The sequence below is a fragment of the Salvelinus alpinus genome, chromosome 17, assembly GCF_045679555.1.
Source record: "Salvelinus alpinus chromosome 17, SLU_Salpinus.1, whole genome shotgun sequence".
Taxonomy (NCBI): Eukaryota; Metazoa; Chordata; class Actinopteri; order Salmoniformes; family Salmonidae; genus Salvelinus; species Salvelinus alpinus.
The window spans coordinates 8,898,897-8,917,469 of NC_092102.1; the positions used below are offsets into that span (position 1 = coordinate 8,898,897).

Sequence of the window (18,573 nt, forward strand, 5' to 3'; positions counted from 1 at the left end):
CCCCTGTAGGGGGCTTAGCACGCACCCTTGTGGGGCCCCAGTGTTGAGGATCAGCGAAGTGGAGATGTTGTTACCTACCTTCACCACCTGGGGGCGGCCCGTCAGAAAGTCCAGGACCCAATTGCATAGGGCGGGTTTGAGACCAGGGCAGTGTGCAGTGTTATGGCGATTTCATCGTCTGTGGACCTATTGTGGTGGTAAGCAAATTGGAGTGGGTCTAGGGTGACAGGTAAGGTGGAGGTGATATGATCCTTGTCTAGCCTCTCAAATAACTTCATGATGACAGAAATGAGTGCTACGGTGTGATTAGTCATTTAGTTCAGTTACCTTTGCCTTCTTGGATTCAGGAATAATGGTGGCCAACTTGAAGCATGTGGGGACAGCAGACTGGAATAGGGAGCAATTGAATACTAGCTAACAAGACTACGTAGCTAACTAGCTAGTTCACAAGACTGGCAAAGTTAGCTGCGTTGTTGCTTGCATGCAATTGGCTGTGGTCTTGGGGGCGGCTTGCAGCCTGGGAAGCGGGGCTGCCTGTCAGGCATCGTTCAGGGCTTAAATGCCCTGTGATCAACGCAGCCACAGGGCTCCTTGATGAAGTGGTTATCGTGCATCTGAACAAATTAATGGATGATGCGAGGTACTTTTGTTATGTCGTGATCATGAGATAAATAAGTTGTGATCTCAACATAACGAGGGAACAATTTTTTTTAAATCCATATGACCATCCTAGTACAGCCAACCTTTTTGGCTCACCTGTGCCTCCAAATTTCTTGGGAATATTCTACTACGAGACACTTGTGGGCTATTTTGAATAGCTTTTTGTAGCTGTTAGCCATTTGCTTGAACTGTTTGCTTTGCATCTCGCCTTTTATTTTTCCTTTCACTGAACATGCTCACAAATACACTTGTTCAGCAGGGACTGAATTCTCCCGCAGATCAAGTGTGACAGGGGTTTTCTTGGTTAAGGAATACGAATGACTTAATTGCCAAAGTTTGCCTCCATTTTTGTCTTCATACTAACAAAGCACAGCTGGAGCAGCTGGATAGTGTATTGTAGAACGCAGCTGTGAGGTGGCAGAAGAGTAGCCTTGTGTCTCTTGCTTCTGGCTTGTAGAAGCCACTGTCTGCCATTGGACTCAAACTCGTCTCTGTATAGAGAACCATACATGCATATTGTAAAACTCGTCAGTATAGCCCATACATACATAGTAGTTGCAATGGCTACACCATAGCACCTGCTATCCATAGCAGAGAACCATAGGCCTGTGCTAGTGTCATTGATCCAATCAAATGAGAGTACTTTATAGGGATGAGTTGATATTAAACATAAAGTAATGATAAAAGACGAGAACGATACCTGAACGAGAGTGACTGTTGGTTGACTTGAGTGTCCACACATTGTGCAGCAGCTTGTTTGAGTGTGTGGCGCCCTCCTCCGGTGGGGCAGAACATGTCACTGCACAGGCCGTCGCATTCGCCACAGCTCATTTCGCGTCCTCATATTCCTTGCGATCTGTTTGTCACATTCAAATGGCAGTCAGGGAGTGTTTGATGGTTGAATGTCCGTAGCTGTCGTAGTTCCCTGTTCACAAAACATTTTTTGTCCACACATCTATTCAGACCGTTAACCACTGCTGAAGAAGTTCCTCCAGAGAAGTCTAAAGAAAATACAGTGACTGAAGTGGATGTGTTGAATACATGTCTAGCTTGGGCATCCAGACTTCCATTATTTAATCCATCTCGACATTGACTGAATACAATTGGGTGTAATTCCTTTTGCGGCAAACCCTGGTGTGAAGCAATGTGAAAGAGTGAGTGTGATTTGAATAATATTATATTATTTATCCTGTGTGCGCAGGGACATGCTAATCACGGACCTGGCTGCCACAGTAACCTACATGGGACTGTGTGAGGAGGTGAGGGTGATGTGCAGCCTGGCCCGGGAGCAGCCAATCACGCTCAAGTGGATCGACGATGAGGGTATGTTGGTCTCGCACGGGTGGGTGGAAAAAAATTCAGTTGTCGCTAGAGTAGACAAGATGCTACGCTAGCTATGACCTGTTGATCTTGACTACATGTGTATGAAATAAGTGAATAATCTGTGCTTGTGTCCCATAGGAGACCCGTGTACCATCTCCTCTCAGATGGAACTGCAGGAGGCCTTCCGGATCTACAGCCGCAACAGGAACTCAGGACTCCTGCTGCACGGTCAGTTAGTGCTCTGTCTGTCTGCACTCATTCCTCTGTCGCTTTACCTCTACTTCTCTTTTCACCTCCTCCTCTCTGTTCTCTTTTCACCTCCTCCTCTCTGTTCTCTTTTCACCTCCTCCTCTCTGTTCTCTTTTCACCTCCTCCTCTCTGTTCTCTTGTCACCTCCTCCTCTCTGTTCTCTTTTCACCTCCTCCTCTCTGTTCTCTTTTCACCTCCTCCTCTCTGTTCACCTCCTCCTCTCTGTTCTCTTTTCACCTCCTCCTCTCGGTTCTCTTTTCACCTCCTCTCGGTTCTCTTGTCAACTTTTCCTCTCCTCTGCAATAATTGTACTATTATCTCAATGCAAATAATTTACTTTTAATTCAGTGGTTTAGGATACATACACATTCATTTGAGTAACCATTAGTCAGTATGTTCAGAGGTTTAGATTGGGCATGTCTCTGGATATTCATAGTTGTCGTTCATCATTCTCTTGCAGTCTTCCCCAGTATCCCAGTGAAGCCAGGTATGCCATGTCCAGGAGAAGACCGTGAGTACTAGTGCTACATATTATACACATGTATTACACCTGGTTTCGCCGGAGGTGATAACATGCTAACAGGGCTAACAATCCGTAAATTCACGTTATTTTTAGAGGCGTGAAGCAGCTTTCTGTAGCTAGCTAGCAAACAAACAAGAGTATTAGCACTAGCTAACTGATTGTTAATTAATTTAATAGTTGACTGTGAAATGAAACAATTAAGTTATTTATAGTTAGTTAACCACCTTTCCTTCACTCTTTTGTACTGTAACATGGCATGCTCCTCTACCTCTGTGGTGTTCAGTGTTTATGCCACTAACTGGCAGTTCAGATTCCTCATCCTATCCTCTGAGGGAGAAACCAAGGCACCCTGGATACAAGGTGTTTGACAACACTGCTTGTCTGAAAATTAGACCACCTAGAACAGTGATTCCCAAACTGTGGGGCACGCGAGGGGTCGGCGTCTGGCTTTAAACTTGCTCTTGAAAGTTTTAATAATAGAATGTACAAGATGCAATTTTGAAATTGGGTAGTGCATCATCAGTTCCTCTTGTCATGGTTAGTCTTTGCATACCTTAGAGAGATATTTACAATTTGTCAGAAACTTCCAGATCAACTGGCCCATGTCAGCTGTTTTTTTTCTTTAGTTCTTTTAGCCCATTGATATTGTTGTAATTGTTTTGTCACTCAAATAACAAATGAATACACATTAGACATAGCAAAATGTATAGAATTGAAAGAAAATGAGCTTTAAAACTGCAAAATGAGGGGTGTGAACAGTTTGTGTCATAAACAGTGCTTGTGCCCATAGAAATAGACATGGTGCCTGCGAAATGTCCCCCAATGCTGGAAGAGGGGCCCAGAGTGAAAGAGTTTGGAAACCCCTGATCAAGAAGAAAGAGTCACATTAGAAGCTGTTCCCTCACACTGTCTCGTCCCATACGTCTCTCGAAATTCCCTACAAACAAAGGTTAGCCTAGTTCACCAGCCTGTACATACTCAATATCGGTTCTCAAGGGTTCCAAATGGGGAATATGCAATTACTGCCAATTGATCTGTTCATTGACTGCAGATGTTAGAAAGACAGCCGGCCACCACTTACGTCTCTTGATTTCCTCAGGGGCTTAATAGGCTAGCAACTATGTTATTATACTATACTGTGCATAGAATCCACGATACAAAATAAAAGCATACGGTCACTATACAGTGCATTCGCAAAGTATTCAGACCCATTCACTTTTTCCACATTTTGTTACATTACAGCCTTATTCTAAAATGTATTAAAATCTCTTTTTTGACTCATCAATCTACACACAATACCCCATAATGACAAAGCGAATACAGGTTTTTAGAAATGTTTGCAAATGCATTAAAAATGAATGTATTCAGACCCTTTTGCTAATAGACTCGAAATTGAGCTCAGGTGCATCCTCATTCCATTGATTATCCTTGAGATGTTTGTACAACTTGATTGGAGTCCACCTGTGGTAATTCAGTTGATTGGACATTATTTGGAAAGGCACACACCTGTCTATATAAGGTCCCACAGTTGACAGTGCATGTCAGAGCAAAAACCAAGCCATGAGGTCGAAGGAATTGGCCGTAGAGCTCCGAGACAGGATCGAGGCACAGATATGGGGAAGGGTTCCTAAAAATGTCTGCAGTATTGAAGGTCCCCGAGAACACAGTGGCCTCCATCATTTTTAAATGGAAGAAGTTTGGAACCATCAAGACTCTTCCAAACTGAGCAATCGGGGGAGAAGGGGCTTGGTCAGGGAGGTGACCAAGAATCCAATGGTCACTCTGACAGAGCTCCAGAGTTCCTCTGTGGAGATGGGAGAACCTTCCAGAAAGACAAACATCTCTGCAGCACTCCACCTATCAGGCCTTTATGGTAGAGTGGCCAGACGGAAGCCACTCCTCAGTAAAAGGCACATGACAGCCCGCTTGGAGTTTGTCAAGAAACGAAGATTGAACTCTTTGGCCTGAATGCCAAGCGTAACGTCTGGAGGAAATCTTGCACCATCCCTCCGGTGAAGCATGGTGGTGGCAGCATCATGCTGTGGGGATGTACAGAGAGAAAAGTAGAGAGAGATTCTTAATGAAAACCTACTCCAGAGCACTCAGGGCCTCAGACTGGGGTGAAGGTTCACCTTCCAACAGGACAACAATCCTAAGCACACAGCCAAGAAAATGCAGGAGTGGCTTCGGGACAAGTCTCTGAATGTCCTTGAGTGGCCCAGCCAGAGCCCGGACTTGAATCCGATCATCTCTGGAGAGACCTGAAAATAGCTGTGCAGCAACGCTCCCCATTCAATCTAACAGAGCTTGAAAGAATGGGAGAAACTCCCCAAATACAAGTGTTTATTTATTTATTTTACCTTTATTTAACTAGGCAAGTCAGTTAAGAACAAATTATTATTTACAATGACGGCCTAGGAACAGTGGGTTAACTTCCTTGTTCAGGGGAAAAACAACAGATTTTTTCGGTTACTGGCCCAATGCTCTAACCACCAGGCTACCTGCCACCCCAACCTTGTAGCGTCATACCCAAGAAAACTCAAGGCTGTAATCGCTGCCAAAGGTGCTTCAACAAAGTACTGAATAAAGGGTCTGAATACTTATGTTTACAAAAATTTCTAAAAAACAGTTTTTGCTTTGTCATTATGGGGTATTGCATTTCGATTGATGAGGAAAAATAAGCCTGTAACGTAACAAAATGTGGAAAAAGTGAAGGGGTCTGAGTACTTTCCGAAATGCATTGTATATACGTTTAACCAATGAGCATGAAATCAAGACAAAGCTAGGTACACAAAAATATTTAGTCACTCTTAGAGGACGCGGGTGCTTCTATATCAGTAAATGCACTTTAATGATAAAGATTCAACTTTCTCTTTGACTTCTATGATGTCAAAAGGGACGCACAGCAGCCCGGCTGAACATGACTCAAACGTTTTCTGAAGCAACCCGGTAAAGTGAAGCACATCTTAGTTCCAGAGCATTCCCTTCTATGAAGTGTCATGGTTTTAACACTCCTCTCGCTCAAAAGGGTGGTGACGTCTTCAGCTCACTGCTGACTCCTGCACATTCTCTCCCCCTCTTCTTTTCCCTCTTCCTTTCTTCTTTTTTTCTATTCCCTTTGACACCTATGGTTTCTCTCCCTCTATTTCCTCTTTCATCTCAGAAAGCCAGAACTAAAATCTTGCGTAACTGTGTCAGATTCTCAATTCGTTTCAGGCAGAGACATTTTAGAAAAGTTATTCGAACGAGGAGCGGAAGCGGGGTCGTAGCTCCCACACCCTCTCTGAAGTTACGGACAAGTGAATGCGAACACCTGCAAAATAGTGATTTGTCCAACTAATCAGTTACGAAAAATCTGTGCACTGGAACAAAGTTTTCTAGTTAGTTCTTGCATCCTACAGTCTGTTGACCGATACTACTGTACAATGCCAGTTATGTTAAGTGCATCTATCCACGAGACATTATCTCTCTCTCCATTTCTTCTGACATTCCCTGGCGCTGATACTGAGACACAGTATTCTTTAAATGTCTGTGTTGATGACTCCTCTGGTTTGAGTTTTCTATTCTCAGCATCACAGAGAGGCAATATGATGGTGTGCATGTTAACCTCTTAGCTAATGTTGGAAAGGAGAATCACTTTCTCTAATTGTTAAAGAATGGTTAACGTAGAAGATAAACATAACTGACCTAAATGTCTTGTAAGTCACCCTATAGTCCCTCTTGCTGTGTGGTATATCATGGCATCTCTCGCTCTCTCTCTATCCCTCTCTATCAGGTTGTCTATAGTGCATATATGCTGCTGTGCCAGCATGTTTTGCCGGCTAGTGCACCAGCGTGTGTGTTGGTGAGTGTGTGTGCGTTGGTGAGTGTGTGTGTGTTATAAGGGATGCCTGTGCTCTGTCCAGAGACAGCATACCCTTCCTTTGCTCTATGTGGAGAGCACAGTTACCGGACGCTGACCGCCAGTCTGTAGGTAATATACATACATGCAATCATTGAATGTGTGTGTGTGTATGGTGATTTATATGCTGCTGTGTTCTGTGCATACGTAATCATATAGCATGTGATGTATTCTGTATATTGTTGTCCATGCATCTGTAAGGACCATGTTTTATGTTTGTGTTCTCTGTGCTACAGAGACAATGAGTTTGTTTAGGTATGTTACAGTAGATATTGCTATCTACAGTAGTCTTTCAGTGCTTTTGTATGAGAGGGTTGGCTCAATGCTGCTGTGGCCATGGAGGAGTGAGGGAAGAGGAAGAGGAAAAAAACAGGAAATTGTCCTTGAAATAGCCTTCCTATTGGCTCAGGGGAGGAGGGGGGAGGGGACTCTACTGATACGTTAGGTCGTAGTGGTGCAGTTGCACTATGTCGGTGTGTGAGACTGAGGGTGTGTCCACCTGGGTGCAGCAGTGTCTGAGGGTCTGTCTCTTAGCTGTCCGTCATATTACACGTGTAGTAGGCTCTCTTTAGGTGGAATATGTGGGTTTGTTCTACAGGGTGTAGAATGTAGTGTTCCTTGGTTGGGTTGATTGATTGGTTGAATTACTGATTTAAGTGGTTGATTTTGACAAAGACACATATAGAACTGCTCCAGATGGAGACATTTACTGTATTTCTAGATACTTTTCAGGTTGAATAGAAAGCTCCAGAACGTCTTTGAAGTGATGGTCCTCTGGGTAATTCCAGGTAGAAATGTAATGTATGGAGAAGAGGCAGAGCATTTCTCTATCTTCAATCTGAACGTTTCACCCTGGCAGACATGGCATGCTGCTGGAGTTGAGGAGGAGGAGGAGTTGTTCTGGTGATTATGTCAGATAAAATACTAGCAGTGTGAAAATACGGCGCAACTCTCAGAGGACAATGGAAGTTGACGACAGAATAGAAACCTGTCAGCCAACAGGTATAATGAGTATAATGAGGTATAGCAAGTTGTTTTGATGCCTTTATGTTTTATTATCACTCATAATATGATGTATCTTTAAGTTTTCAACAAGCTCAAGCAAGCTGTTAACAACTCAGGATTATTGTAAGATGATAATAAGACATTATGAGGGGTTCGCACGGTACTTATTTAAAGTCTTATAATGACATTATGAGGGGTTCGTACAGTACTGTAGGTACTTATTTCACGTCTTATAATGACATTATGAGGGGTTCGTACAGTACTGTAGGTACTTATTTCACGTCTTATAATGACATTATGAGGGGTTCGTACAGTACTGTAGGTACTTATTTAAAGTCTTATAAGGACATTATGAGGGGTTCGTACAGTACTGTAGGTACTTATTTAAAGTCTTATAATGACATTATGAGGGGTTCGTACAGTACTGTAGGTACTTATTTCACGTCTTATAATGACATTATGAGGGGTTCGTACAGTACTGTAGGTACTTATTTAAAGTCTTATAAGGACATTATGAGGGGTTCGTACAGTACTGTAGGTACTTATTTCACGTCTTATAATGACATTATGAGGGGTTCGTACAGTACTGTAGGTACTTATTTCACGTCTTATAATGACATTATGAGGGGTTCGTACAGTACTGTAGGTACTTATTTAAAGTCTTATAATGACATTATGAGGGGTTCGTACAGTACTGTAGGTACTTATTTCACGTCTTATAATGACATTATGAGGGGTTCGTACAGTACTGTTGGTACTTATTTAAAGTCTTATAATGACATTATGAGGGGTTCGCACAGTACTGTAGGTACTTATTTAAAGTCTTATAATGACATTATGAGGGGTTCGTACAGTACTGTAGGTACTTATTTCACGTCTTATAATGACATTATGAGGGGTTCGTACAGTACTGTAGGTACTTATTTAAAGTCTTATAATGACATTATGAGGGGTTCGTACAGTACTGTAGGTACTTATTTCACGTCTTATAATGACATTATGAGGGGTTCGTACAGTACTGTAGGTACTTATTTAAAGTCTTATAATGACATTGAGGGGTTCGCACAGTACTGTAGGTACTTATTTCACGTCTTATAATGACATTATGAGGGGTTCGTACAGTACTGTAGGTACTTATTTAAAGTCTTATAATGACATTGAGGGGTTCGTACAGTACTGTAGGTACTTATTTAAAGTCTTATAATGACATTATGAGGGGTTCGTACAGTACTGTAGGTACTTATTTAAAGTCTTATAATGACATTATGAGGGGTTCGTACAGTACTGTAGGTACTTATTTCACGTCTTATAATGACATTATGAGGGGTTCGTACAGTACTGTAGGTACTTATTTAAAGTCTTATAATGACATTATGAGGGGTTCGCACAGTACTGTAGGTACTTATTTCACGTCTTATAATGACATTATGAGGGGTTCGTACAGTACTGTAGGTACTTATTTAAAGTCTTATAAGGACATTATGAGGGGTTCGTACAGTACTGTAGGTACTTATTTCACGTCTTATAATGACATTATGAGGGGTTCGTACAGTACTGTAGGTACTTATTTAAAGTCTTATAATGACATTATGAGGGGTTCGTACAGTACTGTAGGTACTTATTTCACGTCTTATAATGACATTATGAGGGGTTCGTACAGTACTGTAGGTACTTATTTCACGTCTTATAATGACATTATGAGGGGTTCGTACAGTACTGTAGGTACTTATTTCACGTCTTATAATGACATTATGAGGGGTTCGTACAGTACTGTAGGTACTTATTTAAAGTCTTATAATGACATTATGAGGGGTTCGTACAGTACTGTAGGTACTTATTTAAAGTCTTATAAGGACATTATGAGGGGTTCGTACAGTACTGTAGGTACTTATTTCACGTCTTATAATGACATTATGAGGGGTTCGTACAGTACTGTAGGTACTTATTTAAAGTCTTATAATGACATTATGAGGGGTTCGCACAGTACTGTAGGTACTTATTTCACGTCTTATAATGACATTATGAGGGGTTCGTACAGTACTGTAGGTACTTATTTAAAGTCTTATAATGACATTATGAGGGGTTCGTACAGTACTGTAGGTACTTATTTCACGTCTTATAATGACATTATGAGGGGTTCGTACAGTACTGTAGGTACTTATTTAAAGTCTTATAATGACATTGAGGGGTTCGTACAGTACTGTAGGTACTTATTTCACGTCTTATAATGACATTATGAGGGGTTCGCACAGTACTGTAGGTACTTATTTCACGTCTTATAATGACATTATGAGGGGTTCGTACAGTACTGTAGGTACTTATTTAAAGTCTTATAATGACATTATGAGGGGTTCGTACAGTACTGTAGGTACTTATTTCACGTCTTATAATGACATTATGAGGGGTTCGTACAGTACTGTAGGTACTTATTTAAAGTCTTATAATGACATTATGAGGGGTTCGTACAGTACTGTAGGTACTTATTTCACGTCTTATAATGACATTATGAGGGGTTCGTACAGTACTGTAGGTACTTATTTAAAGTCTTATAATGACATTATGAGGGGTTCGCACGGTACTTATTTCACGTCTTATAATGACATTATGAGGGGTTCGCACAGTACTGTAGGTACTTATTTCACGTCTTATAATGACATTATGAGGGGTTCGTACAGTACTGTAGGTACTTATTTCACGTCTTATAATGACATTATGAGGGGTTCGTACAGTACTGTAGGTACTTATTTCACGTCTTATAATGACATTATGAGGGGTTCGTACAGTACTGTAGGTACTTATTTCACGTCTTATAATGACATTATGAGGGGTTCGCACAGTACTGTAGGTACTTATTTCACGTCTTATAATGACATTATGAGGGGTTCGTACAGTACTGTAGGTACTTATTTCACGTCTTATAATGACATTATGAGGGGTTCGCACAGTACTGTAGGTACTTATTTCAAGTCTTATAATGACATTATGAGGGGTTCGTACAGTACTGTAGGTACTTATTTCACGTCTTATAAGGACATTATGAGGGGTTCGTACAGTACTGTAGGTACTTATTTCACGTCTTATAAGGACATTATGAGGGGTTCGTACAGTACTGTAGGTACTTATTTCACGTCTTATAAGGACATTATGACTAAGTCCCCCCCATTTTGAGTAATTTATTATGTGATAATGGGGGTTAGTCTGGAGTGTATGAGGGCCAGGCAGGGTCTCTGTCATATCTCTGTTATTGTATGCAGACATCTCTTTGGCTAGTAGGAAAAGGAGAAAGTGAGATAATCAGGAATGTATTTTTAGTCAATGCAATTAAGTCCCTGGTCTGGGTGGGGCCACCATATATTTCCGGACGTTTCCCATAATTGGGAATTTGTTTGGAAATACTACAGGCCGTCATTATGGAATCCCAAGGGGGTTCGCCTGGAATTTTTCGATGGCAGATTTTTTTTCAACTGCAAACTCAACCCAGACTTCAATAACAGTCCGTTTAGCAAACCTATTGGTGTATCTCTTAAAATATTCAGGCATGGTCACTGTATTTCAGAATCAGAGTATTGTACAAGCAGTTATTGTCTTTTCCTTTGGATTTTTCTGGTTCTTCAAAGACGGAAATGAATATGCATTAAAGGGACAATATGCGATTGGTACATCCATATTTACACTTTTTAAATTAATGATATATAATAATAATTAGGTGGTTGCTTACATTTGTCCTACTTCACAGATGTACACGTCTGTATTATACACATGGGAATTGGAATATTTTTGGGGGTGAATATCACACTCCCACTGAGACGCCCTCAGAGAGTGGGGTCATGGCCAGGGATCAGCCATTATTTATGGCGACTAGGGTTATGGCGACTAGGGTTAAGTGCCTTGCTCAAGGGCACATTGGCGGATTGTTTCACCTAGTCAGCTCGGGGAGTCAAACCAGCGACCTTTCGGTTAGTGGCGCAACGCTCTTAACCGCTATTCGACCTGCATTGATTTTCAAAGAATATAACATCATGAGCTTAGTTCAACTGTCATACTCCATCAGAATCCACAATTCAAGCTTGTTTCACACTGTATACCCTCAAAACATGGTTAAACCATTCATTTTATATACCATGAATGGTCATCCATAGCCCTGTCTATGAATTTAAGAGTGGCTACATTTCTCCAGCCCCATCTTAGATGATGCTGATCTTATTGTTTGAGCTGCAAATTGCTCTTTAAGGTGAATGTTGTTTATTAATGAACGTGGTAAACAACCACTCTAAATACTTGTCTCTCCCCCCTGTTATTTTGTGGACGACCTCACACTGACTGTAGCATCACTATAATTTATTTATAAGCCTTTTACCCCTCTGCGCCAAAAGCCCAATAGATAAATAGATGTACTCGCTGTATTAGACATGTATTTCTCACTAACCAGTGATGAATACACTCACTACACAGCATGGTACAGAATAGAACATGTCTTCACGGTCGGAATATTTGCTCTTTGGAGAATATTGATTGGCAGATGCCAGATTCAAGATTAATTATACACTATAAAAATGGTATAAAGTGGTATAAAATGGTATAAGTATAAACGTTTAAAGTTGGTCTACATTCTCCGGCTTTTGCTATAGCACTTCTCTCCGTTTGATTTGTCACACAGCCTATAGTCTGCAGTACATTAGGGCCTATGCTAGCTTGTCTCCTCACAGACCTAATCAAAACACGCAGCTCACAACAAAAGACAAGGCTTCTTCTCCCTCCAAACGGAGCGCGCTAGCTGGCTTACTGATCCGGCCTTGTCAGGCTCGTTGTGTGAGCCTTTAGTTGAGCACTCGGCTGGGCCCTGGGAGTGTGAACAGACCCCCCTCTGTGTTGGATGAGGAGGGAGGAGGAGGGAGGAGGGGGTGGCGTTGAAAGCCCGGATGCGCTCAGGCGGAGGTTGCACCGGGCTCTCCAGTGGTTCTCGCACCACCTTCCGTACTCAACGCCGCATCCATGTCGCGTTTTCCCAGCAGCCTCAGCTGTGTACCACTGTGTCTCCGGGGACGAATGCTCCACCGCTAGTGCTAGCACCACTACCCCCATGCCTGGCTACATCAGGAGGAGATGTCTTAGAGAGAGAAAGAGAACGATAGAGGGATAGGGAGGGAGAGAGAGAGAGATCACTGTACCGTACAATATCGGTTCTTAATGTTCAAGGCACTCCCTCCTTTTGTCCCTTGCTGCACATTAGTTCCTCCAAAAGAAAAGCAGTCGACAGAGGAGGAGAGGCGTCAGAAAGAGAGAGAAACAGGGAATTAAATAGCCACAAAAAAAAGGCAACACTGACAGCTGTAGCAACTGTGCTACAGGGAGGGAGGAGGGGGAGGCAGGCAGAGAGAGAGGAAATAATTAAATAAATCACTGAGAGAAGAAGAGCGACGTCGGTGAGAGAGGACAGCGAGAGAGGAGGGGATGTAGCTACGTTTCCTTGCCGGTTCGACGTACACACCAGCCAGGATAATGTGCTGAAGGAGGCAGAAAGAAACGGAGGAAGGACACAGGTGAGCAATCTCTCCATCTCTCTATCCATCGATCCATCTATCCACCGCTGACAATCGATTTGACGGCAGTGTCATTCTCTGGATTTTAGCTTGCATGTAATTTGTGTGTGTGCTCTGCCTCCATGGCTGGTGTGTTGTAGTTACTAGCTAGCTCATCCCCTCATGTGTTAGAGGCAGGCACTATAGATGTGTGCACTATAGATGCATGCTTCCTACTAGCCTTGATCACTATCTGCTGGCTTTACCTGGCTTGTTTCCTACAATAATGTTCGTCTTCCTCTGGGCTGGTGTGTCTTGTTGGCAGTCCCCTTGTTTTCTGAAAGGGTCTGGACCTGTTAGGGAGTGCGGCACTGTGTGTGTGTGTGTGTGTGTGTGTGAGAGAGCATGAGTGTGTGCGGTGGCGAGTGTGTGTATGCGCAGCAGTGTGTGTATGCGCAGCAGTGTGTGTGTGTGTGTCTGTCTACCTGGCTGTGCTACTCAGAGCTGCTGGGGAGAGGCGAGAGAGAGAACAGGGAAAGCAAAGCCTCTCCCTCCCCATCTCTCCATCACCACCACACCATCCGCCAACCGAGGCACAAAGGAACCAGAACTCCCAGATTAGGGCTCTTTGTAACCCGGCCGGTGGCTCTTCAAAGGAGAACTAAATGCATCCTAAAAAGGATGACGGTACGTGAGAAGTTACCATTTGATAAGGGAAAAAGCAGACCTATCCAGATTGGTTTGAATGTGTGTTTTTGTATGGTGCTTAACACCAGCACCACGAAGCAACCTGTTCGTCGTGCCTGTTCTGATTGGACTCAAGTTCTATGGCTACCTATGTGAAGGCATTTTGTACTCGCCGGTAAAAGATAGGTTTGCTGTTGTGACTGCTGCTCTTGTGTTGGGGCAGAACAGAGCGTGGAGGAGTGATATTTGTGTGATTGCGTATTGTTCTGTGTAAAGAGGGAGGGGGTGAATCACCCCCCAAAATAGACTCCCTATCTGTAATTCACCCTTCTTCCTCCCCTAACAAGATAATTAGCCCATACACTAATAATGATTCTCATCGGCTAGTTAAGTGCATCCAGCACCCAAATAACAGGGCTTTGGGCAAAATGGGGGTTGGGGGGTGGGGGGGGTGTTAGTGTTAGTTTTGGCAAAATGTTTGTTTTTGCTCTGGGGGAGTGGTGGTTGTGTGTGTGTGTCATTTAGCAGATGTAGCTAACAACAAGGCTTTCCTTTCTCCCGCCTTCTCTCTCTCCGCTGATTATTGCGTTGCTCAAAACAAAAGACGGATTGTTGTGGATGGTCAGGCAGAAAAAGGATACGCTTATAGTGTTTTTATGTGCATGTCTGGGTTGAAATTGTGTCTTTCTCGCTCTACTCAGCATGCTCAGTGAGGGGTTTAGCTTTAACTGGTAGGGGAGAAGGCAGGTGGTCTATGTCAATGTTTCCAAACTCCGGTCCACCAGTACCACTACCAGTACATGTTTTTGTAGTGGCTCCGGACAAGCACACCTGATTCTACTTTTTTTTTTTTACATTTAAGTCATTTAGCAGACGCTCTTATCCAGAGCGACTTACAAATTGGTGCATTCACCTTATGATATCCAGTGGAACAACCACTTTACAATAGTGCATCTAACTCTTTTAAGGGGGGGGGGGGTTAGAAGGATTACTTTATCCTATCCTAGGTATTCCTTACTTGTATTTCCTACTTGTCAACTAATCATCAAGCCCTTGACAAGTTGAATCAGATCTTTTTGTCCGGGGCTACAATTAAAATGTGTGCTGTCGGGGGAACTCGAGGACCGGATTTGGGAAAAACTGGTCTGTGAATGTATGGGTGGAGCTGTAGCTGTATCTTTATGTCTTAAAGGATAGTTCACCCAAATTACCTATTGGTTTCCTTACCCTCTTAGCAGTCTATGGAGAAGTAATGACAGCAATCCATGCTTTGGTTTTGTTTACCTGGCCACTGTTTCAAATGCTAACATTTGTGGCACAAAAATAGCACATGAAGCAGTGGCCAGGTAAACTAAACCAAAGCATGTATTGTTGTCATACCTTGTCCTCCATAGACTGCAATTTTGGTGAATTATCCCTTTAATGTAGTATATGTGTATATATGCTGTGTATGTATAAATACAGGTGTCAAAAATTAACACTAAAATGACTATTAAATTGTTCAAATACTGAGCTATATTGTATGCTCCAATTTTGGGGGCAAATTGTTTTATTTTATACTAATACAATTGCTCAGAGAAAGAGATTTTGTTAAAAAAATGGACACCCCTGTTTTCAACACCTCACCTTGCGAGGATAACGGCACTGAGCCTTTTTCAAAAATATTGAAAGCTAAGAGTCTATATTTTTGAGAAATGAAGGCATATGTGACTCACCACCTGGATTCGGTCTTATGTAGGAAAATGTGAAATGGTGTTTTTTACATTGGATAAAAGTAGAGACTCAGAGCTACAAAATGGTACATCATACACTGCATTTGAGGAAACAATGGGAAAGTAATTCTGCTTTGAAAGTGAGCAACTTGTAAACTCACTTTTGAGAAAATCACCTTTGAATGTTTTGGTATCTAGTGAAGAGCTCTGGCATCGTTCACACCCTCTGAAGCTTTAGCCCCACCCATTTTGTTTGGCCGATGATTTGTTTACCTCTGCTGGCAACAATTTCATTATGCTTTTACTGACAACACCCATATTCAACGGGTGTTGTACACACGTAACGTTAGCTAACGAGCCAGCCAGCTAACGTTAGCTAGTTAAACGACAATGAACAAAGTGCCAACAATGCCTAACATTAGGCTCTAACTAGAAAAGACAACAGCTCTGGGAAATGAATAAAAACCTCCGCTAGGGAGCCAGCTAGCTAACAGCACACTTTAGCTTAAGACATATAGCTAGCTAGCTAGGTAAACAATGAACCTAGCTAGGTTAACAACGTTTAAGATCACACATGTGTAGACGTTTACTGGTAGATGCTGTGTAAGACCCCTTTTCCATCTGTTTGACCAGAAATCAGAGCCTTTACTTCTTCCAAATGTAAAAAAAAAAAATGATATACGTTTTTCAAAAATTAGGAAGAAGTAAAGGCTTTGATTACATCAAATCACAATAATGGTCAAGTAAAGACCCCTGCCAACTGACATCAATAATTCTATTTAGTTTTTGAGAAATGATTTGCCTTCGATAAGTTTAAGAAACATTGCCTTGTAATTCCATTTGCAAAAACCCACATATCGTTAAGATATTTTCTAATTTCGTTCCCTCATGAGGAGGGAAGATAATGAAAGTTCACAGAAGTAACAAGTATTAATTATTAAGTGATTAAATTGAATTGGCTACAATGGGAAGTCTGCTACTGTCCTCCCTTTCACTGGCATGCTGTTATGTTCATCTCATTACAGGTTTTTTGTCTTTGTCATCTAGTGGTCAAAGCAAGGCTGAAAACAGTCTGAACAACCTCTCCCTCTCTCTCTCTCTCTCTCTCTCTGCTGCTCTCTCTCTCTCTCTCTCTCTCTCTCTCTCTCTCTCTCTCTCTCTCTCTCTCTCTCTCTCTCTCTCTTTCACACCTACCCTCCTGTAACAAGCATCCTCACTCACTGAGCACCAACCGACACCCGACGTCCATGGACGATGAAAAGTAGTTACAATTTGGTCAATCGACCCTGGCCGGACCAAATCTCAACCAATCATAGATGTCGTCTATGTTTCATAAGTTTGGACACCACATTATACAGCACACAGTAAGGTAGAGCACACTAGAGTAGAGCACAGTATAATGTACTGTACTGTACTGAATTCTACTCTACTGTGTTGTACTCTACTATACTGTGATGTCCAAACTTGTGAAACATAGACATCTATGATTTGGTCGGGTCCGGACCAACCAAATGGGGTCTTTTTTGGGTGAGAAGCTCATTGCAATAATAGCAAGTGTGTAGAATAATACCCAAATATGCAAAATAAAGATATTGCATTTGTGTACCTATTCATACTTTGTACTTTGTGTACCTATTCATGGTACATCATCATTTAGATCATTATATTAATATCCACAATTATGCATTTCGGTAGAGTACAGATCAGGGATCCATGATGTAATTCTGTTACCAGATGTACATCCACTTCCCCTAGGTTTCATGTCGTAGCTGACACCCCATTCTTTCTGCAGACATCTTTAAATCTTCATTCGGAGCAGATATTTAAAGGGATACTTCGGGATTTTGGTGATGAGGCCCTTTATCTACTTCCCCAGAGTCAGATGAACTTGTGTATACCATTTTTTATGTCTCTGTGTCCAGTATGGAGGAAGTTAGAGGTAGTTTCGCTAGCCAATGCTAACTAGCGTTAGCGCAATGACTGGAAGTCTATGGGTATCTACTATTGGAACTTTGGTCAGATGACATGCAAGTAGAACTCTTTCGCCACTCACACCAGTGGTGGGTTTGGCGTCGAAATGAGAATGAATAAGCAGAAAAGAACCCAATACCTACTGTCAAATATGGTGGTGGATCTTTGCCAAAATAGACTAGAAGCAGGTTTGCTTACAACTGTGCTGAAATCTAATATGGAGGTGCAGCAAACCAATTTTGTCTGTTTTTAGTTGCAGTATCCATGTTCTAGTGCCACCTGAGTCCATCCGCTGTATCGATCTCTGAGCTAAATTAGTATGTGTCTGTGTATGTTGTTTATTGGTTTATCATAAGGTTACATTAGCCTCTCCATATACTGTAACTTATGGTGCACAGTCTATGAAATACTTTTTATGTATAACCCAGCCCTTACACAGTACTCCAGCTGCAATGTGCTACTTTACACACAAAGTACACGTAAAACACATATGATAGGCGCAATGGATCCACATCACGGGTGTTGATGACAGGTGTCATGTACACACGTTTTTACGAGGCCATCGCTCAAGTCTCACCTGTACTGTCAAATGATGGTTGCGCTTGGCAACCAACTGTGGATACTCAACCAGATCTAGTTATTACATAAGCAAGTACACCCTCAATTGTAATATTTAGTTTTTTTGTATAATTGTATTTACATATTTATTTATTTACAGCCTCTGTCTCAGACCACCATTTGCTGTAATGAAATGGTTTTGGTGCTCTGCTATTGAGTGATATTTAATGGTCTTGGCCAAGAAGGTAACGGTCAATAATATCCATAGCCATATCCAGGAGAATGAGAATATCAATGCGGTATAATGTGCTTCCCCAAATGTCTGTTTGTAGTCTTTTTTTTTGTTGGCAAAGAGCTGTTTTCTAGTCTTGTAATTATGTCTATGTATTAGTTTGCTAATATTGATATTCTGCTAATATTAGTGAATTTTGTTCACGTGTTCATGTTCATATCATGTTTGTGTTT

At 41.9% G+C, this 18,573-nt stretch overlaps 1 protein-coding gene across 3 annotated transcripts in view; it reads left to right on the forward strand.

Moving 5' to 3' along the window:
- Positions 1-18,573, forward strand: part of LOC139542075 (protein kinase C zeta type-like) — a 140,952-nt gene that overhangs the window by 20,298 nt on the left and 102,081 nt on the right. Inside the window, exons 2-4 of one of the 3 annotated variants that reach the window (XM_071347090.1) lie at positions 1,862-1,983; positions 2,122-2,211; positions 2,693-2,743. In XM_071347090.1, coding sequence (XP_071203191.1) covers positions 1,862-1,983; positions 2,122-2,211; positions 2,693-2,743 — 263 coding nt within the window. Of the gene's footprint in view, positions 1-1,861; positions 1,984-2,121; positions 2,212-2,692; positions 2,744-13,063; positions 13,202-13,747; positions 13,868-18,573 lie in introns of those variants that run through there. The other 2 variants (XM_071347093.1, XM_071347092.1) reach the window with 2 other exon arrangements.